The sequence below is a fragment of the Desmodus rotundus genome, unplaced genomic scaffold (assembly GCF_022682495.2).
Source record: "Desmodus rotundus isolate HL8 unplaced genomic scaffold, HLdesRot8A.1 manual_scaffold_374, whole genome shotgun sequence".
Taxonomy (NCBI): Eukaryota; Metazoa; Chordata; class Mammalia; order Chiroptera; family Phyllostomidae; genus Desmodus; species Desmodus rotundus.
The window spans coordinates 1-23,315 of record NW_026527450.1 but is presented as its reverse complement, the minus strand read 5'-3'; the positions used below and the strand labels follow the sequence as shown (position 1 = coordinate 23,315).

At 53.3% G+C, this 23,315-nt stretch overlaps 2 protein-coding genes and 1 long non-coding RNA gene across 7 annotated transcripts; 1 reads left to right on the top strand and 2 right to left on the bottom strand.

Moving 5' to 3' along the window:
• Nucleotides 1–1,914: 1,914 nt before the first annotated feature.
• LOC123479013 (uncharacterized) lies at nt 1,915–13,233 on the bottom strand. Its single transcript, XR_008426077.1, has 4 exons — nt 11,657–13,233; nt 9,070–9,235; nt 3,435–4,437; nt 1,915–2,967 (listed from the first exon to the last, which is right to left on the bottom strand). It is a non-coding gene; the product is annotated as an uncharacterized lncRNA (long non-coding RNA).
• Nucleotides 13,234–13,894: 661 nt separating this feature from the next.
• Nucleotides 13,895–17,124, top strand: IGFALS (insulin like growth factor binding protein acid labile subunit). Of its 2 annotated transcripts, none has more exons than XM_024553186.4 (2): nt 13,895–13,996; nt 15,047–17,124. In XM_024553186.4, exons 1-2 carry the CDS (start codon nt 13,981–13,983, stop codon nt 16,846–16,848), a joined length of 1,818 nt encoding a protein of 605 aa, XP_024408954.2. In that variant the 5' UTR covers nt 13,895–13,980; the 3' UTR covers nt 16,849–17,124. The 2 variants fall into 2 exon arrangements, with proteins under 2 accessions (XP_024408954.2, XP_045045658.2); XM_045189723.3 differs by having other exon boundaries at nt 13,935–13,996; nt 15,032–17,124.
• Nucleotides 17,125–18,386: 1,262 nt separating this feature from the next.
• NUBP2 (NUBP iron-sulfur cluster assembly factor 2, cytosolic) lies at nt 18,387–23,315 on the bottom strand. Of its 4 annotated transcripts, none has more exons than XM_045189728.3 (7): nt 23,240–23,315; nt 20,905–21,117; nt 20,558–20,756; nt 19,660–19,814; nt 19,416–19,526; nt 19,184–19,253; nt 18,387–18,667 (listed from the first exon to the last, which is right to left on the bottom strand). In XM_045189728.3, exons 2-7 carry the CDS (start codon nt 20,914–20,916, stop codon nt 18,522–18,524), a joined length of 693 nt encoding a protein of 230 aa, XP_045045663.1. In that variant the 5' UTR covers nt 20,917–21,117; nt 23,240–23,315; the 3' UTR covers nt 18,387–18,521. The 4 variants fall into 4 exon arrangements, with proteins under 4 accessions (XP_045045663.1, XP_024408956.1, XP_024408957.1 ...); XM_024553188.4 differs by having other exon boundaries at nt 20,905–21,023; nt 23,240–23,309; XM_024553189.4 differs by having other exon boundaries at nt 20,905–21,023; nt 23,176–23,291.

Genomic DNA, 23,315 nt, shown 5'->3' with positions numbered 1-23,315 from the left:
GCTACAGGAAAGAAGGCTGTGCTCAGGAGGAGGGGTTCTCGTTTTAACCCACTGCCAACAGATTCCCTCTCGCCAGCGTCCTCCATGACCCTGCCTCTCTCAGTTCCTGTTACTGATTGCACATTTGAGTATCAAAGAGTAGAAACGGAACATGCATGAAATGTAGGGAACGTGAGGGAAACGTGCCCCACCATCCAGCTGGCCAGGCTCGTCCCTCCTCCTGGTCCTCTGGGAGAGCTGAGCCTTCAAGAGTGGGTGCCTTCCCTTGGTGTGCTGGGGTCCTGCGGCCGCCCTCCAGGACTTGCTGGGTGGTCTCTGGCGCGGTCCCTGGTCTGTGGGGCCAGTGTTCTCACAGTCGACGTTGGACATGTGGCCTGTGTCCTGGGTCCGGATTCACAGCTTCCAACCACTCTCCTCCAGCCCCTGCTGCCGCTGGCAGTGGAACGCTGGACGGGAAGATGTGCATTTGAACTCAGGAGAACATTTGGCCCCGCTCGGGCCGTGAACTGGTCCACTGCGTCAGCGGGCACACCCACACCCGTGCCACACCTGGGGTGTACGCTTGTTTATTTTTGCTCCTCTGGAGAATGTGGAATGACAGCACCTCACGGGGGCTTCACTGCATCTCCCTGGTGAAATACTGGGGAAGTTGAGTATTTTTTTACGCACTTACTGGCTGTTGGGATTTCCTCATCTGTGAATGGGATGGTCTCTTATGTTCTTCCCTAGTTTTCTACTAGGTTTTATTTTTTTTTTTTTTAATTCTCACCTGAGGACATTTTTTTTTTCATTGCTTCTAAATGAAAGGAAGGGGAAGAGAAAGGGATAGAGAGAAACATCAATGTGAGAGAGAAACATCAATCGGTTGCCTCCCATACACACCCGGACCAAGGATCAAACCTGCGACCTAGGTATATGCCCTGACTGGGAATTGAACCTGCAACCCTTCAGTTATGGGACAGAGCTCCAGCTGAGCCAGCCACGCCAGCCAGGGCTAAGCGATGTTCTTACTGACCAGGAGGCCTTCCGCTCCCTACAGCGTGCTTCGTGAGCTCTTCGGTTGTGCGTGTGTGCAGTCACCGCCTACTTTGTTGCTGGCTTCACACTCTGGTCTTGTTGAAGAAATTCTTAATTTATTGTAGTCAAATGCATCTTTTTTCACCTCACGGTAAATGCTTTTATGTCCTTTTAACTCCTTGCCTCCTCTGACGCCGTCCTATAATTTCGTCCAGTTGTTCTGTTTTGCCTGTCACACTGAGTTTGTCATTCGCGTGGAAATGCTGTTTGTGCTGGTTACGGGCCCCTGGGGGTCCCTCCTTTGTCGGCCCTGCCAGCCCTGGCGAGCGTCCGGGGCACAGCATGTTTTGCCGCTCCACGTTCTGTTGTATGTCCGTCTGTCCTGACCCCGGCCCTGCATTCCCTGTCGCTACAACTTTAGAGTAATTCTTCATTTCCAGGGAGGGACGTGACCCAACCTTGTCCTTCAGGAGAGTGTCAGCCCTTTGCTCTTACTGGCAAATGTTAGGGTATTGATATCTGAGATTTGAGCTGGAGTGATAGTGACGCACTAGATTGGAAGAAATGACTTTGTGACACGGACAGTGTCAGATTCTGAATGTGCCGCTTGTACATCCACTTGTGTCTCTAGTGCCACCCACGCCGTGCCACTGAAGCGCACCAGTTGCCAACCACTGGTGTTAGCGCGGCCCTGCAGGTGGAGGCTCGGTCCCCGCCCTGACCACCCTCACCACAGACGCCGCTGGAGCGTGGGGCCCCTGGGCCACCTGCGCTTCTGGCCAGCTGGCCACAAAGCTCCCGAGCCCCTCGGTCAGTAGTAACTCACTAGGGTGACTTAGAATTCAGGACACACCATGCTTCTGATTTTACTATAAAGGGTATGATAAAAACAGTTTTATTTCTTACGAAGGATACAAACCAGGACTGGCTAAGTGAAGAGACCCACAGGGTGAGTTTTGGGGGTCCAAGAACGCTGAGCTCTGCCCTCTCTATGAAATGCAGGTATGTCCCCCGCCCCGGCACTTCAAGGTGCTCACCTACAGGAAACTCCACAGGCCTCACTGTGGAGTTGGTTTTGGGGTCATGATGTTGTCGGCCAGGGAATTCCTGGCTGCATGACTGAACTCCAGCCCTCCCCCCCAACCCTTTGATCACAGGGTAGGTCTTTCGGGTGCGGGTGCAGCAGCCCCCACTGAGTCACCTCATCAGTGCAAATTCAGGTGGCCGGGGAGTCCCAAGGAATTCGAGGCTCCTTCCCCGCCACAGGGACAAAAGGCCGGGGAACTCTTGATTAGCTGGTGGGTACCTTTCTATCAGATTTTCTAACTTTCTCCCCAGGGGCCAGTTCCCTGGGAGCAACTGGTCCCTGGGTACTTTGTTTTTTGATGTGTTGTAAATGGCACCTTTTAAAGATTTTTTTAAAAATTGACTTTGGAGGAAGGGAGAAAGAGACAGAAACATTGGTTTGTTGTTCCATTCATTGCACTCATTGGTTGATTCCTGTATGTGCCCCGACCAGGGATGGAACCCGCAACCTTGGCGTAACCAGACAATGTTCAAACCAACGGGGCCACCCGGCCAGGGCAACGGCACCTTCTTTTACATTCCTCCAGTGGTCAGAAAGTGAAGGGCAGTTCCCTGTGTTCCCGAGAAGCCTCTAAACTCACTCACCCTACGTTCTTTCCTGGTAGCTGTTCTGTGGTCCCAACACCACAGCAGGACATTGGTTTTCCATATCTCCCTGGGTGAGAGTGAGGCGAGTGGGCACGGTGACCTGTATTCTGACTTCATTAATTTAATAAATGTCTCACTATTGATGACGTGGCAGGGGTGGACACTCCAGGGATTCAGAGTGGACAGAAGTCCCTGCCCTTGTTGAGCTGCTGTTCTGCTGGAGGGATGGAGACAGTGAAGATGGCCGAAGTGCTGGCAGGTCAGACGGAGGAGGCACTGCAGGGAAAATAAAGCAGGAAAAGGTACCTAGAGCACCCCGACTTCTCCTTAAATAGAATGTCTAGGGGAGGCCTCGCCGGGGAGGTGACCTGAGAGTGCGAATTGAGGGGTTGAGGGAGCAAGCTGCCCGGGTATCAGAAAAGGAAGTGCAGAGCCGTGGGGGCAGGCGTGCGGAAGAGCAAGCCTGCGATGACTGGCGGTGTGGGGAGGACGGCGGGTCGGGACCTTGGCATCCACTCTGACAGGTGCGGAGGCAGGTCATAGCTGACCCTAAGCAGGACTTCTCTGAGTGTCTGGGCAGGGTTGCTGGAGAGGAAGCTGGGGTGGCAGCCTGGGGAGGGCCAGGTAGAGGCGGGACAGGTGGCAGGCTCCCAGTGTGAGCTGAGGTGGAGGCTAAGGCTGCCCCCAGCTTGGATCTGAGCTGTGAGTGCTAAGTTAAGGGGACTCTGTGTCCATTTACTTACCGGAGACACGTGGGGTTGGGTTCAGACAGGTTGAGTTTAAAGTGCCTGTGAAACACCTGGGTAGACAGGAAGCTCAGGGCAAGGTCCAGCCTGGAAATGCATGTGAGGAAGTGGCCAGCACGGCGAGTCCTAAAGCCAGGAGATAGGTGCCGTCCTGCACGAGTGAGAGAGGTCAGAACATCAGGCGCTCTTCGGTCTGGAGCCCGTGAGGTGGAGGGAAACCAGGTGAGTGGTGTTGCCAAGAGGAAGTGGCAGGTTTGGCAGAGGCACAGGAGGCCCCTGGTCCCCTCAAGGTCGGCAGTCAAGCTGAGCAGCTGTCATCACACTGAGCACGCTCCTTCCTCTTTCCGCTTTGGGAGACGCCATCCCAAATGGGAACTGGACCTTGTCACTTAATTTTCCTGCATCAGTTAACCGTTCCCCTCTGGTCTGGTGAACTATGTGAAAAGTTTTCAATGCTAAGTTGTCATTACAGTCTGGGGCTGAATCCCATGTCATCAGAACGTCAGCCGCTGCTTTGGTTGGCTGTTTCCTTTCCCTTGCAATCTGTCTGGTTTTAGTAAACGATGAAGTGACTCGCAGTGTTTCTGGGCTTCTTCAGGGGTTGTAGAGGGTAGTTCTAGCCTGAGTCTGGTGTTTTCTCTTACGGGTATTTTTAACGGTTTAAGGGCTACTTCTGTTCTTCTCCAGCTGCATTTGGTAAGTTTTTTTTTCTTTCCTATGTTTGCAAAGCGTGTTTGCATTGTCCCACAGTCTGTAACATGAGCGCCTGGGTTCCCTCTCCTCCTGAACAGAGCTCTTTGCTGTTTGTCCTCTCGCGTCAGGCCCCTGCTGCTGGGGGCGTCTCTGCTCTTTCCCACCAGGAACAGAAAGCTAAGAATCCCCCCCAAGTACCCAGTGTCAGGCACGGCACGCACGGTCACACGGGGCTTTCATGGCTTCTCCTCTTCATTTCTTCCCCGATCTGTCCGTGCGCAGGTGTCCGAGGGGGACTGACGTTACCCTATCAAACATAAACAGAGCCCTTGTTACCGATGACTCATCACAGTGTCCTCCTCTTCCTTCTGAGGATTTTTATGTTAAAGTATTTCCCAACTGCTCTGTCACCTGTTTTCCTGGATGCGGGCTCCATCTCTCGCTAAGTCACGTCCCTATGCATTAGTGTGACCCATTATGATGCCTCGGGGACCTGCCCACTGAAGGTGGTCTTACACCCAGCGGGCTAGCACTCTGGCCCGCCCAGGCCCTTGCTGCTCCTTTGACAGCTCCCCAGCTGATCTGCCCTGCGCCATGTGCTAGTCCCAGTGTGGTGCGTTTCTCTCCAGCTGCGAAATCGCTTAGGTTTCAGTAGTGACTGTGTTTCACTAATAAGAACTTTTTAGAATTACTTTTATTTATTTAAATTGAGATAACTATGTTGTGTTGAAATTAACACAACATAGTTAGCCATTTAAACGTATACAATTCAGAGGCACTTAGTACATTCACATTGCTGTGCAGCACCCCCCTCTGCCTAGTGATCTGAAACTTGTAGTCGTTACATTAATCTGTGAGTGAAACGGTCAAAGGAGAGGCCTCTCCTGGTCCCCCCACTTCCATGGATGACTGGTTCTGAGTTGGGACAGCAGAGAGGCCTGGGAAAGAAGTGGGTCTCCACGGATGCAGGGAACCTGGTCTAGGGACCCTGAATAGATCCCGAGAAAGACCCCAGGACACACACATTCCTCCCGCACGCCTTTGTCTGCCTGACCCTCCGAGCACAGACCCTAAACCCATCCGGGATTCAGGCCAGGTGAGTGTGGGGCAGGAGGCAGGACACCGGGAACCAGGTCCTTTCTCCTCTTTCACTCTCTGCGTGGAACCCAAGCTCAGAGTCTTTCTGTTTGTCAGCAAACATTCTTAGGCCGTGACCTTGACTTAAGCTCTAAAACCATAATTTTTCTTTTCTCTGTGATTTCTGTTATAACGTTCCTCTGTTGCAGCAACAAACACCTCACATCTGGTTTCAATGGGCAGAGGTGGTAGGGCAGTCAATGAAGAAAAAGAATCTTAGAAACTGAAAGGAAAAATAGGTAATTGAGTAATAATAAATGAAGATTTTAAGACAACTAGACAAAACATCAGCAAAAATAAAGAAGATTGAACACTATCATTTAAGTGAATCTACATATTTATAGAACATTCCACCGATATTCTCTTCAGGTAGCTATGAGACATTTTCCAGGATAGACCGTATCTTAAGCCACAAAATAAGTCACCATAAACATTAAGAGACTGAAATTATATACAATATGTTCTCTAACCCTGGTGAAATTAGATACCTACAACAGAATGAAGTCTAGAAACACGCCCCAATGTTTGGAAGTTAAATAACACCTTCCTAAATAGCAGGTGGGTCAAATAAGAGTGAAAATGAAAGCACACCGTAGCAAAATTTGTGGGATGCACTGCCAGAGGAAAATTTGTTTGCTTTTAACAACCATATGAGAAAAAAAGGCCTCAAAGAAAAAAACCTAGGTTTCAACCTTAAGAAACTAGGAACCAGAAGACCAAATGAAACCCAAAGGAATCAGAAGAAACAATCATCAGGGAGAAATTGAATGAAATAGAAAGCAAACAAAAACAGAAAAATCAAGTTCTTTGAAAAGATCGACAAAATTGACACATCCTTAGTTATACTGACCAAGAAAGTCAGAGGGAACACAAATTCTACCGGACGATGATTGACAAAGACGACATCACTAACGACCCTCCAGAGGCTAACAGGACTTACAAGGGAACAGAGCCGGTCCCGACTTCATGGTGGTTTGACTTACACTGTGCAGAAACGACACACGTAATAAATTACATGAGGTGGTCAACACTTTACTTATAAAATAGGCTTTGCGTTCATTGATTTTGCTCCAGTGCAGGCGAATGTAGGCGTGAGCACAATTAAGGCAGGCGAGGCTAAGCTGCGGGGTTCAGTAGGTTAGGTGTGTTAAATGCGTTTTCAACCTCCTCGGGTTCACCAGCATGACTACAACGTTACGGAGCATCTGTAGTAGGAAAACTCTATACCAATAAACTAGATAACTTCGGAAATGGACAAATTCCAAAAAAAAAATGCATCACTTGCCCTAACCAGTGTGGCTCAGTTGGTTGGGCGTCATCCTGCAAAGCAAAAGTTCACTGGTTTGATTTCCAGTCAGAGCACGTGCCTGGGTAGCAGGGCATACACCCAGCTGAGGCAACTGGTCGATGTTTCTCATATTAATGTTTTCTCTCCCTCTCTTTCTCCCTCCCTTTCCCTCTCTGAAAATAAATATTTTAAAAATTAAATTAAAAGCCCTAGCAGGTGTAGCTCAGTGGATTGAGCGTGGGCCTGTGAACCAAAGGGTCGCCAGTTTGATTCCCAGTGAGGGCACATGCCTGGGCTGCAGGCCAGTTCCCAGCAGGGGGCGTGCGAGAGGCAACCACACACTGATGTTTCTCTCTCTCCTTCTCTTTCTCTCTCTCCTTCCCTTCCCCTCTAAAAGTAAATAAATAAAATCATTTAAAGAATTAAAATTAAATTTAAAAAATCACTTAAATTGACTTAGAAGCAGAAAATAAGAATAGACCTATAACAAATTTGAATTAATAAAAAGTCTTAAGTCTTTATGCAAAGGAAATCCCAGGCTCAAATGTCTTCACTAGTGCATTCTGCCAGTCTGACCAATCGCTCTCAAACCCAGAAAGCAGAGGAGGGACTGTCCCTCCAGAAGAGGGGGGCCTCTTCTGACCCCTCTTCCACTTCTAAGTACCCTCGTAATTACACTGTGTCCACTTGGGAGATCCAGTGAGGCTTACTATTTTAAGGTCAGCTGATTACTGATCTTCATTCCCCTTTGCTATGTAACCTGACACATTCACGATTCGAGGGATAATGTCATGGATATCTTGGTTGGGAACTGTCACAGCATCTGAAAACCAACGAGCATCATAAAAATGGTGAATGAATGAATGCTTACCTGTAAAACCAGGAACAAGGCAAGAATCCTGGTCTGCTCCTGCTACTTCTACTCAACACTACTGGATATGCAGTAAGGAACCCAGAAAAGGAAGAAAAAGTAGTAGACATATTGGAAGAAGTAAAAATGTCCTTGGCTCTGGCCAGGTAGCTCAGTTGGTTAGAGCATCATCCCACTATGCCAAAGTTGTGGGTTCAGTCCCTGGTCAGGGCACATGCAGGAAGCAGGCAATGGACGTATAAACAAGTGGAACAACAAATGAATGTTTTTCTCTCTCTCCCACTTCCTCTCTCTAAAGTCAATTCAAAAAAAAAAGTCCTGACCCTACATTTAGTTAATTCTAAGGAATCCAGATACACACACACACCTGGAACTAATCAAGTTTAGCGAAGCCCTAGGATACAAGATTTATAAAGAAAAACCCATTTTGTTTCTCTGAACTAGTAAGCCAAAAGGGAAATTAAGAAAACAATTCCATTCATAGTAGTATGATAAACTAATACTGAGGAATTTAGCAAAAAATAGTGTAAGATTTATACACTGAAAACCAAAAAGCTGATAAGGGAAACTAAAGATCTAAGTAAATGGAAAGATAGTCCATGACTGAAAAGACTATTTTTAAGATGTCAGTTACAACATATAGATGATGTACTATAGAATTGTACACCTGAAACCTACATAATTTTATTAACCAATGTCACCCCGATAAATTTGGTCCTGTGTGGCTCAGTTGGTTGGGCATTGCTGCACAAAAGTGAGAAGTCACCGGTTTGATTCCCGGTCAGGGCACACGACTGGGTTACAGGTTCCATCCCCATTCAGGGCACAAGGGTTCAGACCCCATCAAGGTGCGTAGGAGAGGCAACCACTCGATGTTTCTCTCCCTCTCTTTTTCTCTCCCTTTTTTCTTCCTCTTCCCTTCCTCCAAAAATAACATTTTTATTGAAAATTTTTTAAAAATAGTAAAAAAAAAAGTACCCTTATGTTCATTGCAGCATTATTTATAATCGCCAAGATATGGGAGCAGCCCAAGTGTCCATCAATAGGTGAGAGGATAAAACAACTATGGGACATTCACACAATGGAATACTACTCGGCCATAAAAAAGATGAGACTTTTATCCTTTGCAACGGTATGGATGGACCGGGAGAACATTATGCTGAGTGAAATAAGCCAGTGAGAGAAAGATAAACACCATATGATTTCACTCATATGTGGAATCTAATGAACAGACGGAACTAAAGCAAACCAGACAGACTCACAGTTGGAGAGCAGATGACAGCTGTTTGGGGGGGGGCGGGTTACAGGGTGGAGGGATTGAGCAAAAAGGAAAAAGGACTCATGGACACAACAATGTGGTGATCGCTGGGGGGAGGGTATGTAAGGGGACTAAATGGCAATGGAAAAAATATAATAAAGATTATATAATAAAAAAGTATTTTTTAAAAAGTTTTAAGTGTTACTTCTCCCCAAATTGATGTATAGATCCCATGCAGTTCCTATTGAAATCCCAGCAGGAGTTGGGAGAAAGTAACAAGCTGACCCTAAAAGTTACATGGAAGCACAAAGGATCTAGAAGAGCCAAAACAATTTTGAAAAAGGGCAAAGCTGGAGGACTTACATTGCCTGACTTCAAAACTTACTGTAGCCTTGGCCGGCGTGGCTCAGTTGCAGTTCTGTGACCGAAAGGTCGAGGGTTCAGTTCCCAGTCACGGCACATGCCTAGACTGCAGGCTTGATCCCCGGCTGGGCGCGCACCAGAGGCTAACGATCAGTGTTTCTCTCATTGGTGTTTCTCTCCCTTCCTCTCTCTCTAAAAGCAATGGAAAAATGTCCTTGAGTAAGGATAAAAAATTTTTTTAACTTACTATAAAGCAACGGTAATAAAATATATTTGTGCAAGGATAATAAGCATGTAGTTTAATGGAATTGAGAGTCTAACAATAAGCCCTTATATTTATGGTCAACTGATTTCAACAAAGACATTTCAGCAGGGTAAACGCTAGTCTTTTCAACAAACGGTGTTGGGACAGGTGGGTGTCTGTCCATAAAAACGTGAACCTAGAACCTTACCTCACACTACACGTGGAACTCGAAATGGATCACAGACAAAATGTAAAATCTAAAAGTAATCAGCCTTTTAAAGAAAAACAGGAAACACTTTTTGTGATCTTGGGTTAGGCATTGTTTTTAAAACACAACACCAAAGATGTGAGTCGATAAAGGACAAAAAAATTGGTAAATTGGACTTCATTAAAGTTAAAAAATTACACTTCAAAAGACAGCATTTTGCCCTGGCTGGTGTGGCTCAGTGGACTGAGTGCCAGCCTGCAAGCCAAAGGGTCACTGGTTCAATTCCAGGTCAGGGCACCTGCCTGGGTTGCAGGCCAGGTCCCCACTTGAGGGCGTGCAAGAGGCAAATGATGAATGTATCTCTCACACACGATGTTTCTCTCCCTCTCTTTCTCTCTCCCTCCCACTCTGTCTAAAAGTAAGTAAATAAAACCTTTTTTTTAAAAAATGGGCTAAGGAGCCCTAGCTGGTGTGGTTCCATGAATTGACTGCCAGCCTGCAAACCAAAAGGTCGCCAGTTCAATTCCCAGTTAGGGCACATGCCTGGGTTGTGGGCCTGGTCCCTGTTTGGGGGTATGTGAGAGGCAACCAGTCAATGTATCTCTCACACATCCATATTTCTCCCCCCACTTTCTTCCTCCCTTACCCTCTCTCTAAAAATAGGTAAAATCTTTAAAAATGGGCAAAAGAGCCCTGGCCGAGTACTCAGTTGGAGCATCATCAGGTTGAGGGTTCCATCCCTGGTTGGTACAGGAATCAACCAATAAATGCACGGATGGGGGAGCAGCAGGTCGATGTTTCTTTTTAAGATTTATTTTTACAGAGAGGAAGGGAGGGAAAAAGAGAGGGAGAGAAACATCAGTGTGTGGTTGCCTCTCGTGTGCCTCTGCCACTGGCAACCTGGCCCCCAACCCAGGCACGTGCCCCATTTGGGAATCAAACCAGCGACATTTCAGTTTCACAGGCCAGGGCTCCATCCACTGAGCCACACCAGCCAGGGCTGATTTTTTCCATCTTTATTGCTGGTATTGGGTTGGCCAAAAAGTCCATTTAGTTTTTCTCCATAAAATAAGAGATACATTTTTTACTTTCAGCAATAACTTTATTGATTTGGATATTCTGAGGATATCGGCTATATCCTGCTATTGGTTTCTAGTGGGGAGAGGCCAGGGGTGCTGCTAAACATCTTCCAGTGCATGAGACAGCCCCACAGCAAAGAATCATTTGGCCAAAATGCCAATAGCACCAAGAAGCTTCACAACCCACTTTTGAGGCGTTCGGTCAGTCATGGCACCTTCTCCATACACTGCACAAATCTCTTTTCGTGTTTCAGTTGTGTTTTTACCTTTCTTGAAATAACAAAGCACAATACGCCAATTCTTGTTGCATATTTTCTTCCATCTCCAATATTAAAATGGCTGCACAAAAATTCACCAATTCTGATAAGTCTTTTAAAAATGCACGCTGACACAATGCAACCTGACAAACTTTCCGAGTGAAGGTGAAGACCGCTAGGTGCTACTACAGCCACTGGATGGAAAAACGAAACCAGCGTTTCGGCCAGCGCGGTATTTCAGGAATCAAGTTCAATACGTAACGTTTAAGGAACATCTTACGATACTACATTAAGAACTCTTGCCGCAACTCACAGTTATTAACGACCACACCTAAAACAAAAACAAGAGCAAACTAGGCAAACAACTAGAACAGGAACAGAACCATAGAGACGGAGATCACATGGAGGGTTGTCGGTGGGGGAGTGGGACGGGGAGAGGGGGGGAAAGGTAGAGAATAAGTAGCATAGATGATAGGTGGAAAATAGACAGGGGGAGGGTAAGAATAGTGTAGGAAATGTAGAAGCCAAAGAACTTATAAGTATGACCCATGGACATGAACTATAGGGGGGGAATGTGGGAGGGAGAGGGTGGGCAGGATGGAGTGGAGTGGGGGGGGAATGGGACAACTATAATAGCATAATCAATCAATATATTAAAAAAAAATAAAAATAAAAAAGAACTCTTTCCACAACCACAACGCAGAGTTCAACGAGGCAAACTACCGGGCAGAAAATGCGGGCTCACACGCCTGACAAACAGCTTACAAATCAGACTTGACAGATAACCAAATAGAAAACTGGCCCGAGACTGAAACACGCACTTATAGGACAGGACAACGCACCAGCCGGTGAGCCTCTGAGGGGCCGCCATCCACCTGGTGATGGAGAAGACACAGCAATGAAACCCGCTGTCTGCTCCACTCCAGGAGAAGAGCAGACAGAGGAGCATGTGCTGTCAAGGGGCCTCTGGTGCCCCAGGAGGACATGGCCCCCTAACTACTCTGGAAGGGTCCCCTCGCCTGCTAAGACACACCCCTTCCTCCAGCTGAGAGCCTCACAGCAGCACCGTTGGAAACGCCCTGATGTCCCTGGGCAGGTGGGTCAATGCGTCCTGTAACCTGAGTGAGAACACGGGGACAGCTGTTTCTAGCTCCATCTGGCTCATCTCACAGACCCCGCACTGGTGTCTGACAAGCAGCCAGACCCAGCGCTGCCCTGTGCCCATTTACAGGAAGGTCAAAGACAAACACAGCTCCCCAGGGAGGCCCTCAGCTGGTCAACTAGAAAGAGGCTGGGCAGTGACCAGCCCGCCCACTACGGGGGAGCAGGGACCAGAGCTGGCCAGGCATAGGTGACAGTTGTTCTCTTCAGAACGTTACTACAGAACTCAAAGAAGATTTTTAAATGCCCCACCCAGATGCCCAAAGCCTGTAAAGGTTTCCCAGACACACAAGAGTCACAGGTATTTCCTGTCCCAACCCTCACGTGCCCAATGACAGGACCACTGACCCTCCTGTCCATGCCGACCCACATGCACCCCGCTCTAGCCTCATTCTCTAGCACAGAGGGCCATCCATGAGGGGAACTTTCCAGAAGGGGCCCCCTGGCCCCAGCACTGCTGCTGAGTCCGCACTTTCTACTGTGTAAATGTGTGTTTACTCTGTAAATTTCTGGGTGCGGACTTTCTCCCTGGCGGATCTATAATTTCTCAGAAGCTGAGAACCGGCCTGGAAAATATCAAAGCTCAATACAGGGAGGGAGATAAAGCTGCCGCCCCTTACCCTGCCACTGGCGAGGCAGGGCAGGAGCAGGGTGAGGGTGCCCGCCCCTGGGCCCTCGGCGTAGCCGAACCAGGGGCCAGGCAGAGCATTCAGACCTCATGGGGGTCTGCTCCCGCCTGCCTCACCCCCTCCTCTCCCCGCTGTCCATCCAGTTGGACGCAGACCTGTTCCATTTGAGAGTCCCCTAAACTTCAGCGAACCCTGCTCTCCCCAGACCCAGCTGTGCCTTTTCTAGTCCCTTCCAAACGCAGGCCCACCAGCAGGGCAGAGTGAGGGACTCTGGTGGGTAGGTGCAGCTGACAGCCAGAGGAAGGGTTCCCCACAGAGGAGGGAAGGGGTGGCTTGAGGGCCAGATTGTACCTGGTTTGAGCGGGAAGGACAGAGCCAGGGGCTGGCGGGTAAGGGCGTGCTGGGGCTCCCTAGGCTCCAACAGCCTTCTTTGCTAGCGTCACCGTCTACCTTCTGACCCTGGACTGACCTCAGGCCAGGCCCTGGGCACACACCCCAGCAGCCTGCGTACAGAATGGGGTGGTCGCGTCCCCACAGGAGCCTTACAGGACGGCATGAGGGTGCCCAGCAGGCGGAGGCTGGTCCCAAGGCCAGGCCATCCCCCATTCTCTTCCAGGGAAAGTGGCGCCTGACTGCTGAAAGTGCCTGTTGAAAGTAAACACAAGGCGGCTGGGCTCTGCCAGGCGTTTTTTTTTTTTAGGAGAGCGGGGGAGGGGCAGTGGCCAGACACCAGCTGACCCTGAGGTCACAGAAAAAACCAAGGCTGGGCTGGGCGACCCCACCCAGGCTGTTAGGAAATGGGAAGGGGGTGGTCAGCATGCCAGGGCAGATGGGCAGGTCCATTGGGAAATGTGGTGGCTCCTGCTTAACCCTCAAACGGCCATCCGCTCGGTGCAGGGGCCCCGGGAGCTGCCCAAGGAGGCCCATCCATGGGCAGGGTAGCTGAGCACAGGGGCCTCCTTTCCTGGATTCCCCAAACCTAGCCAAGCACCAACCCCTCACAGGCTGCTCCAAGGGACGCCCCCATTCCCAGCCCCTGCCTGCTGGCTCGACTCTGCAGGCCTGCGCTGGAAGGAGGTGGTGCCCACAGGGCAGGGCCCTGCTGGCTCTCACAGCTGTACCATGGCCCACCTTGGACCCTGAGGGTGGATTCAGGGTAGATGCAGCTCCCAGCCTCACCCCTGTGCCATCTACACCCAGGGCACTTGGCCACCAGACAGGAGGGGGTTAATGGAGCCCAGGGTAGTGGGGATGGGTTGGCCTGTGACAGGGTGCTGGCTGCCCTGGAGGTGGGGAAATCCAGAGGGCAGGAAGAGCCAGCCCCCAGCAGACCTGCTGCCTATTTTGCATGCGGGATGGCCCTGAGGAAAGGTGAGGCTCCTTGTGTTCCCTAGCCCACTGGGGCTCTGCAGCCCCCAGGGATGGCTCCACTCCGGGAAGGCCTGAACTTTTGGGAGCCCATGGGGGGAACAGGACTGCAGGGGGGTTGGAGGGTGCAGCTGCACCAAGTCCCAGAGGGTCTCCTTTTCCTCTCCCTGCCTAGGGGCCCAGGACAGCAGCACCAGGGATGCAGGGGCGGGGGGTCTCTGTACACCCTCACCCAGGGCTCCTCTGCTGGGCTAGGGCCTGCCGCCCTCTCAGCCACTTGGGAGCTGAGCCACTGCCATCCTGTCCCATATTGGGGCCTAACCCCATGCAGCTGCATACAGGGCACTCTCCAGTGCTGCCTCTGTCCCACCCCGAGCTCTCCAAGGGCAGGGATGGGCCAATGTGGGGGACAGCCCCACGCCCAGAAGTGGTTCTGGGGCATCGTTGCTGGGGAGCTTGGTGCCCTTTGTCCAGAGACAAAACCTGACCCTGGTCAGTCGACAGTCTTGGGTCCCTGTCTTCCACCAAGGCCTGCACCCTGTTCCTCTCCCCACAATGCTGCTGGGCCAAGTACCGGGGTGCAGGCTGAATGTGTCTGTCCAGCCCCCAAAGAAAACAAGTGCACACCCACCCAGGCTGGCTCCAGAATATTCTTGCTCATGCATTCCTGCGGGCCCAGACGGCAGCCTGGCCCGGCTTGAGTGGCACCCTTGGGGACACAAATGGACACACGGCCCAATTGCCAGGTGCCCAGTCCTCAGTTTATTCTGGGACAGTTGTCACTGCCCTGTTAACTCTGCGATGGTTTCGAACCCAGTTGACCTGCCTGCCTCCTGCTTGATTTAAGTGGGGTGACCACATACCTCAACTTACACTTTTCTCTAGTCCGACTGGCAGTGCCCCCCTTACAGTGCCTTGCTGGGGTCTGGGGGGTAGGTTACATGCTGGCCACACAGATGGGCCGCAACCCATAAGCTTCTATGCCTCACTCACCCTGGCGTTCGCGTCCTGAGCCCCTCAGTGCCGCCTCTCCCCAAGCTCCTCTCCCTGCAGGAGGCCTGGCCCTGGTGGTGTTGCTGGTCTCCTGGGCAGCACTAGGCCCCTGTGGCCTGGAGGGAGTGGAGCATGGAGTGCCAGGGGACACCGAGGGCCTGGAGTGCCCGGCCATCTGCACCTGCGGCCACGATGACTACACGGATGAGCTCAGCGTCTTCTGCAGCTCCCGGAACCTTACACAGCTGCCTGACGGCATCCCAAATGGCACCAGGGCCCTGTGGCTGGATGGCAATAACTTCTCCTCCATCGCCGAGGCAGCCTTCCAGAACTTCTCCGGCCTGAGCTTCCTCAATCTGCAGGGCAGTGGGCTGGCCAGCCTGGAGTCAAAGGCGCTGCTGGGCCTGCAGAACCTGTACCACCTGCACCTGGAACGGAACCAGCTGCGCAGCCTTGCAGCCGGCACCTTCCTGCACACGCCAGCTCTCGCCTCGCTTGGCCTCAACAACAACCTCCTCGGCAGGGTGGATGAGGGCCTCTTCCAAGGCCTAGCCAATCTCTGGGACCTCAATCTTGGCTGGAACAGCTTGGCCGTGCTTCCTGACACCGTGTTCCAGGGCCTGGCCAACCTGCATGAGCTGGTACTTGCAGGCAACAAGCTGGCTTACCTGCAACCCCCCCTCTTCCACGGCCTCAGTGAGCTCCGGGAGCTGGACCTGAGCAGGAATGCTTTGCGCAGCATCAAGGCCAACATCTTTGTCAAGCTGCCCAAGCTCCAGAAGCTCTACCTGGACCACAACCTCATTGCTGCCGTGGCCCCGGGCGCCTTCCTGGGCCTGAAAGCACTGCGCTGGCTGGACCTGTCACATAACCGCGTGGGTGGCCTCCTGGAGGACACCTTCCCAGGCCTGCTGGGCCTGCACGTCCTGCGCCTGTCACACAACGCCATCACCAGCTTACGGCCCCGGACCTTCAAGGACCTGCACTTCCTGGAGGAGCTGCGGCTGGGTCACAACCGCCTCCGGCAGCTGCCAGACAAGGCCTTTGAGGGCTTGGGCCAGCTGGAGGTGCTCACGCTCAATGACAACCAGATCCAGGAGGTCAAGGTGGGCACCTTCCTCGGGCTCTTGAACGTGGCTGTCATGAACCTCTCCGGCAACTGCCTGCGGAACCTCCCAGTGAGAGTGTTCCAGGGCCTGGCCAAGCTGCACAGCCTGCACCTGGAGGGCAGCTGCCTGGGCCGCATTCGCCAGCACACTTTCGCTGGCCTCTCGGGGCTGCGCCGGCTCTTCCTCAAGGACAATGGCATCACGGCCATTGAGGAGCAGAGCCTGTGGGGGCTCCCCGAGCTCCTGGAACTGGACCTCACTTCCAACCAGCTCACGCAGCTGCCCAGTCAGCTGTTCCAGGGCCTTGGCAAGCTGGAGTACTTGCTCCTGTCCCACAACCAGCTGTTGGCACTGTCTGCAGAAGTCCTGAGGCCCCTGCAGCGCACCTTCTGGCTGGACATCTCACACAACCACCTGGAGGCCCTGCCGGAGAGCATCCTTTCGCCACTGGGGCGGCTGCGCTACCTCAGCCTCAGAAACAACTCCTTGCGGACCTTCGTGCCACAGGCCCCTGGCCTGGAACGCCTGTGGCTGGAGGGCAACCCCTGGCATTGTGGCTGCCCCCTCCGGGCCCTGAGGGCCTTTGCCCTGCAGCACCCCACCGTTGTGCCCCGCTTTGTCCAGGCTGTCCCAGAGGGGGATGACCGCCAGCCACCTGTGTACACCTACAACAACATCACCTGTACCAGCCCACCCGACCTCTCGGGACTTGACCTACGTGACGTTGGCGAGGACCACTTTGCTTACTGCTGATCCAAGTCTTGTCCAGGCCAGACGCCACCGTGGAGCCAGAACGAGCCCTCGCCGTCCCTGGAGCCTGGTGGGCGCTCCACCCCTCAGCTCCCAGGGGCCAGGCCCCACATCGCTCACTTGTTGGGGGTCTCTTCCTCAGGGAACACACAATCCCAGGGGTTTTGCTGGCATGGGCTCAGGACCTGTGGGTGCTGACCTGGTCCCTGAGGGGTCAGATCAGGAGGGTTGGGGGCTCAACCCTCCCCAGCTGCCATCCATTAAAAGCAATGTTATAAACCCTGCCTGTGACCACAGGGGTGAAAGTGGGGGAGGGGAGTAAAGTGTCAGCCTGCGCACCTGTGGAACCCCCTCCTGACACCAGCTCAGCCCGCACCCCCTTCTTCTTCCCTCCGTGAGCTTGGACTCCCTTCACGTCCTCCCACGCCGGGCCCTCCCCGGATGCCACCTGCACCTGAGGAGCAGAGGGCACTCACTCAGGCTCTCCTCAGGCAGTGTTCTGGGAGGCAGCCTCTGCTGCGAGAGGCCCGGCAGTTGATGTCACCCGGGGCCAGAGCGGGCGCCAGTCCTCTATCTAGACCCCCTACTCCTGGCCAGAGCCCTTAACGGCACTTCCTTCTCCCCCTTCTTTCTTCCCCTGGCACAGTCCCCTCCCTCAGTGCCCAACACCCCCAAGAAGTGGTACCTGAGGCGCCTTCCCAGACCCCCCTGCCACCCTCACCCCAGAGCTACCACATTTTCTCTGCCGACAGCCCTTCCTCCCTTGGGAAGAGTGGCATTCCTGCCACTACCTCCACTTTCCAGAACGGTCCCCTCTCCTGCCCTCCTGGGAAAGGTGCAGAAGAGCCCTGGGACTGACTGCGTTGCACACTCACCTCTTCTGCTGGGAGCTCTGCCCCCAGGCCCCTGCGGTGCGGAAGGCAGGCAGTAGCTAGAGCTACCTGCCGGCCAAGGCCCCCCCCCCCACCCCCCCACATTTCTCTGACATCACAGGTTCCTCCGCAAACTCCATTCAAACTCATCCTCACCTTAGTCTGCAGAGGCCTGGTGATAACTGAACTACTGGCCCAGCCCCGGGACTCGGGGGGCACCCTGTCTGCTCTAGGGCGCGGCCACACACTGAGGCAGAGGCAGGACCGAAGTGGAATGACCTGGAAATGCCAGACCTGTAACCGTGGTGGCAGGACACATTTAATTGCGGGCACCTCTCAGTTAACACGTTACAGGGTACTGCTCCCTTCCGCCACCACCATCACATCACTCACTGCCCCGCTGGCAGGGCAGCATCTGAGGGTGACAAGTCCCTGCCAGCCTCCAGACCCACAAGCTTTGTGGACAACGTGGAGACTGGGGTGTCAGGGGTGGCCTGTCTGGGGCATGTAAGTCCCATGACATGAAGAGAGAGGGTGCAGGCACCAGAGCTTAGGCGGTGGTACTAGGACCTCACGCTGTCCCCTGGGGCCTGCCGTAGACCAACCCGGCAGAACCACTCACTGTCAGCAGCTCTGGTGCCCAGATGCTGCTGAAATGCTGAAGTCTCCAAAGGGCCTGGGCAGGGAGAGGTGCGCACAGAGTCAGCCTCACAGACCAGCGCGACAGGCTCCAGGAACCACACCCGGGACCCAGGCCAGAGTCTGTGAGCTCGAGCCCCACGGTGGCGCCAGGAGATGTCTCAGTCAGGAGAGCTGAGCAGGTGTCTCCTTCAAAATCTTCTGGGCTATGTTGGAGAGGGCATGAAAGGCAGGGCTCTGGGGGAACTCCTGGATGAAATCTCGGCCCTCCTCCAGGCACCTCGTGAGCTCGGGGTCCAAAGGCACAGAGCCTGTGAAGACAGTGGGGAGGGGGCCAGGGAAGGGGTAAGGTGGTGACAGCGAGGCCTGGGAGGCCATGTCCATACACCTCCCACAGCCCAGGAGCGGACACCCGTCAGCTTCACTCTGGCTGACGTGCCTGGAAGGACTCTTGGGCTCAATTTCCACCTGAATAGCCACCAGCCCACCCGGCAGGCCCAGTTCTGCAGCCTTGGACGAGAGTGCAAGGCAAGCACTGGGAACACATGGCCACGCGCACAGAGCCAGAGCGGCAGCCATTCTCCTGCTCTCCGTGGGGTCTCAGCAGGCATCAGCCATAGCTGCTCAGAGCCCGGGGGGCGCTGCCTTCCCCTCAAGCCATTTCTTTCCAGCTGGTCAGCAGTGACTGGCATGAGAGATAACTGTAGCCACAACCCGAGGAAGACAAGTGAACACAGCTGCTCTAATCTCTCCCCTTCTTGGGCAGTAGGCACAGGCGGGTGGGACCCCCCTGGGGCAGGGCCAAGGGGCAGCCCAGACCCTCTCACCTAGGAAAGGGACTCCGGCGTGTTTGGCCAGCTCCTCGCCACCTCCCCTGGAGAAGACGTTGGTGCACTCCTAAGACAGAGGCGCAGGGTCCACCTGAGGATTCTTCACACTTGGGGAGTGGGGTCCAGGCCCAGGGAGCAGGCGGGGGAGATGTGGTGCAGCATCCTCTTCTCCCCACTCCTCATCCCCCACGCCCCGCAGGTAACTCCCCCACAACTTCCCGGGACTTACCGTGCAGTGTGGGCAGACGAAGCCACTCATGTTCTCCACAATGCCAATCACCCGCAACCCCGTCTTCCTACAGAATGTCAGTTCCCGCCGCACGTCCCCCACGGACACCGCCTAGCAACCAGGGAAGGGCAGGGACAGGACCATGGGAACCCTGCACAGTCAACCAAGATAAGCATAAAGAGCAGGGAGAGGGGCCTGCTTGGGTGAGGTGGCGTACGGAAAATGGAACGATGCTCTTCAGTACCTGGGGTGTAGTGACCACGACAGCCCCCAGAGGGCTATAGGGGCGAAGGGCGTCCAAGGCAGCCATGTGCTCATCAGAGGTCCCTGGAGGCGTGTCCACAACCAGGTAGTCCAGCTGCCCCCAGACCACGTCAGATACAAACTGCTTTATCAGAGCTGCAAAGTCCCAAGCAGGACAGGGTTCTCAAAAGGGGTCTCCCCGCGCCCACCGTCTCCACCCGGCCTCCGGTGCAGAGCCGCCTCTACGATACAGCGAGCACAAGGGCTCCAGGCTGCTCCTCACCCAGAGCGGGGCGGCACAGCACAGCAGGGAGGCACTCCCATTCCTGCCCCCAACAACTACCCCCTTCCTCCCAGCAGGGGCCACCCCACCCCACAGGACTTCTGCTCAGGCCTCAGTAAAGGCCAGCCAGAGCTGTGACCCTCTTGGGCCTGTGCGGACACCTCAGCTTTCACAGCCCAAAAGCAAACGATGTGAGTGGAGCAGCCCCTACCCTGTGCCCAATAGGATACACCCGCAGCCTCAGTGCCAGCTGGAGGGCACTTAACGCCCCCTGCTGGTGCGGAGGCATAGGAGCCCAACCTTGGTGCCCCTGGCACCCAACACACACAGGCATGGCTCCGGTCTGAGCAGACCCACCCTTCCTGCCCGGGGGGGGGGGGGGGGGGGGGGGGGGACTCAATTGCAAATGGCCACATAGCGATCTTGCTCTCCTGGCCCATCCCGGCCATGTGGACACGAATACCACGCCTGGGCCTGACTGGTCGTGAGCAGCAGAGGCCCATGTAGCAGGGAGGGTCAGCAGCCCCAGGCTCTTGCTCGGCTTTCTAACTGAGCATCAAGGGATTAGCTGAGGGAGGCCAGGAGGCTGACAGTGTGGTCCCCGCCTGGACATTACCATTCTTCTTGGGGCCTCTCCAAACCACAGCCTCATCTGGCTTCTCCAGCAGGAAGCCCACAGACATGAGGGAGACATTCTGCTCCTGGTCCACAAAGACGGGCACCCAGCCACCGTCACACTGGTGCACAGCCCTGCCCTGTGCCCGGAGCATGCGGGGGATGCTGGGGCCACACAGGTCCACGTCGAGGATCCCCACCTGCAAGGAGCCAGGATGCCCACACGGTGTGAGGGGTCTCCCAAGGCAGAAAGAAACCAGCTGGCTTCCCTGTATGTCCACCCACAAGAAGGGGCAGGAGTGCTTTAGGAGGGGACAGGTACTGTGGTTGACGGGGGGAGGTGCTCACCTTTTTGCCCATGTGACGCAGAGCCAGGGCCAGCTCCGTGGAAATGGTGCTTTTCCCAACCCCCCCCTTTCCAGAGAGGATTAGGATGATGTGCCGGACGCCAGCCAGGTTCCCAGACTCTGCTCAGGAGAATAAGCCAGGAGACCCTTCACACAGATGCTCTTCACTGCTCGCTCACTGGGTAACCGCGTACCTCCGCCTGTGTCCCGAGTCCTGAGACCAGGGCAGTCCTGAGACCGGCCCCTTCCCTGGAACATCTCCCTGCAGGCCCAGACCCACCCCGCTGGCTCCTCCAATGCTACTGCTCCCCCTCTTGTCTGAAATGCCCCAAACTGCTCCTCTTTCTAGTGCTCGCCCTTCAGCGAGGTTGCCGGCTCCCGGCTGATCCCATGGAAACAGACATGACTAATGCGCCCCACACACTCTTCTGGAGTCAGAGGCACTCAAGGCGGCCTTGGACTCCAGTTCTTGGAGGGACCCTTACAGCTCTGGGGACCAATCATGTGTGCGAGTGAATGCTGGTGTCACCTGGCTGCCAGCCATGCCTTAGGGCGGCCACAGGGTGTCCCTGCCTCCTTTGGTGACTCCCACAGGCCCTGGGCCTAACGACTCTGTAGACCCCTGTTGGCAGCCAACCACTCTGACCAGCTTTCTTCCTACCAATGAGCCCCCAATGTCACCACATAAATATTCACCAACTCAATCCCTGCGCCGGGCAGGCGTTACCATCTGCACTCATACAGCCCTTAGCCCCTCTGCAATACCTCCTTGTTCTGGCTCAGCGCCTTCAGGACCTCACCACACGCCTAACCAGCTGCTTTCTCCACCTCCCTCCCCACACGCGGACAGGGCTCAACCATCAACCCAGAAACAGCCTTCCTCCTGACCCACCGCCTCTCAAGGGTCTGTCCAAAGCCTCCCTAGCAACACCTCAGAGGGTGCCTACCCTGGCTTTTGGTGGCAGTTCCTCGTCACCAATGCCCTTCCTAGATATGCTTCCAGCACCTGGGGCTGGGACATCTTGTAAGGTGACAAGGAAAGGACACAAGCCTGACCAGGATCACTACCTGCAAACAGGAAACCCCAGACCATGGCTCAAGGTCACCCCTGTGGCAATTTAAAAGATTAATTGCTTTAACATCAAAAGGTATTTGGGAATCAACTTCACTTCTGTTCCAGTGGAGGGCAGGGCTCAGGTGGAAACAAAAGCCAGATCCGGGTCCTGGTTCAGTCAGTTCAGCCAGTCCGCTAATCGCTAGGACACACTTTCCTCCCTGGTGGGAATGGGGCATTTCAGCTGAGAAGCAAACAGGACACTCATTCTCTCGTGTGGTAACTGGGAAGGCTTCTCAGACAACAATCCGCAGGGGCTCGCCACAGAACCTTTGACTCCTAAGTAACCTACCAAGTTCCTACTGCAGGTGAGAGGTGGTGCTTCTCCCCTCAGGAGGAAGTGAGGAGCCCCTCCACGGAAACGTGTTCCCGCTCAACCGATCACGGTTGATACACTGGACAAGTTTGTAACTCTTTATATGTAAAGAATCTTTCTAGAAAGACACAAGTAACTGGAGAATCCTTCTGGGCACAGAGTGCTCGAGCTTTTTTTTTTCTGCATACCTAGTTAGGTCTTTTTATTTTTATGTGCCTCTTCCTCTAGTTAAAAGAGCAGCTAGCTCTTTTTAATAAAACCAATCAATCTAGAAGATATTCTCTCCTTTGAGCAAGTCTGTCCTTATTCTAACAACCCATTTCAGATTTTTTTCCTCCAGGGTTATGTTTATAATCTGACAGATGAATCTGCCGTATAAGAGCTTAGGAACCCAAAATACCGGACTAGAGGTCTTTCAAAAGATAATTTGGCAAACCCCTAATTATAAAAGTCTACTTTAGTTAACCTACGCAAATCTGATTATACCCACTTGTATTCCGCCCAACACGACTTTCGTTTTTTCAAGTATTAAGGTTTAGAAAACTAGAATAAAACTTCCCAAAATAATTTAAAAGTACGTGATGTCCTGGTATCTTTTTAGAACCTCTTATTTAAACTTCTTCCTGTTTTCTTGCGGCATCACCAAATCAAAACACCATGGCATAAATCGGGGAAGTATTGTGTTTTTAACGACAAACAGCATAGGGCTCTTCCTGAGTTACCCTGAGTCCACATTCCCGAGCAGCGTTGCAGTTACACGATAACTTGTAACTTGATGACGATACACGCACATGTATACCTTCCCCTCCTTTTCACTGCAAATAAGACAATTGGCTACACACCCAGAGTCCCGACCAGCAGATGCGGGGCACTTCTTCCCGCTACCTCCAGTGACCGCACACTCACCCGCCAGCACCTCCATCCCTGTTGCAGGTTGCGAGCCCGTCGTCCGCTTCCTCTCTTTCTCCGCCCGCCTCCAGCC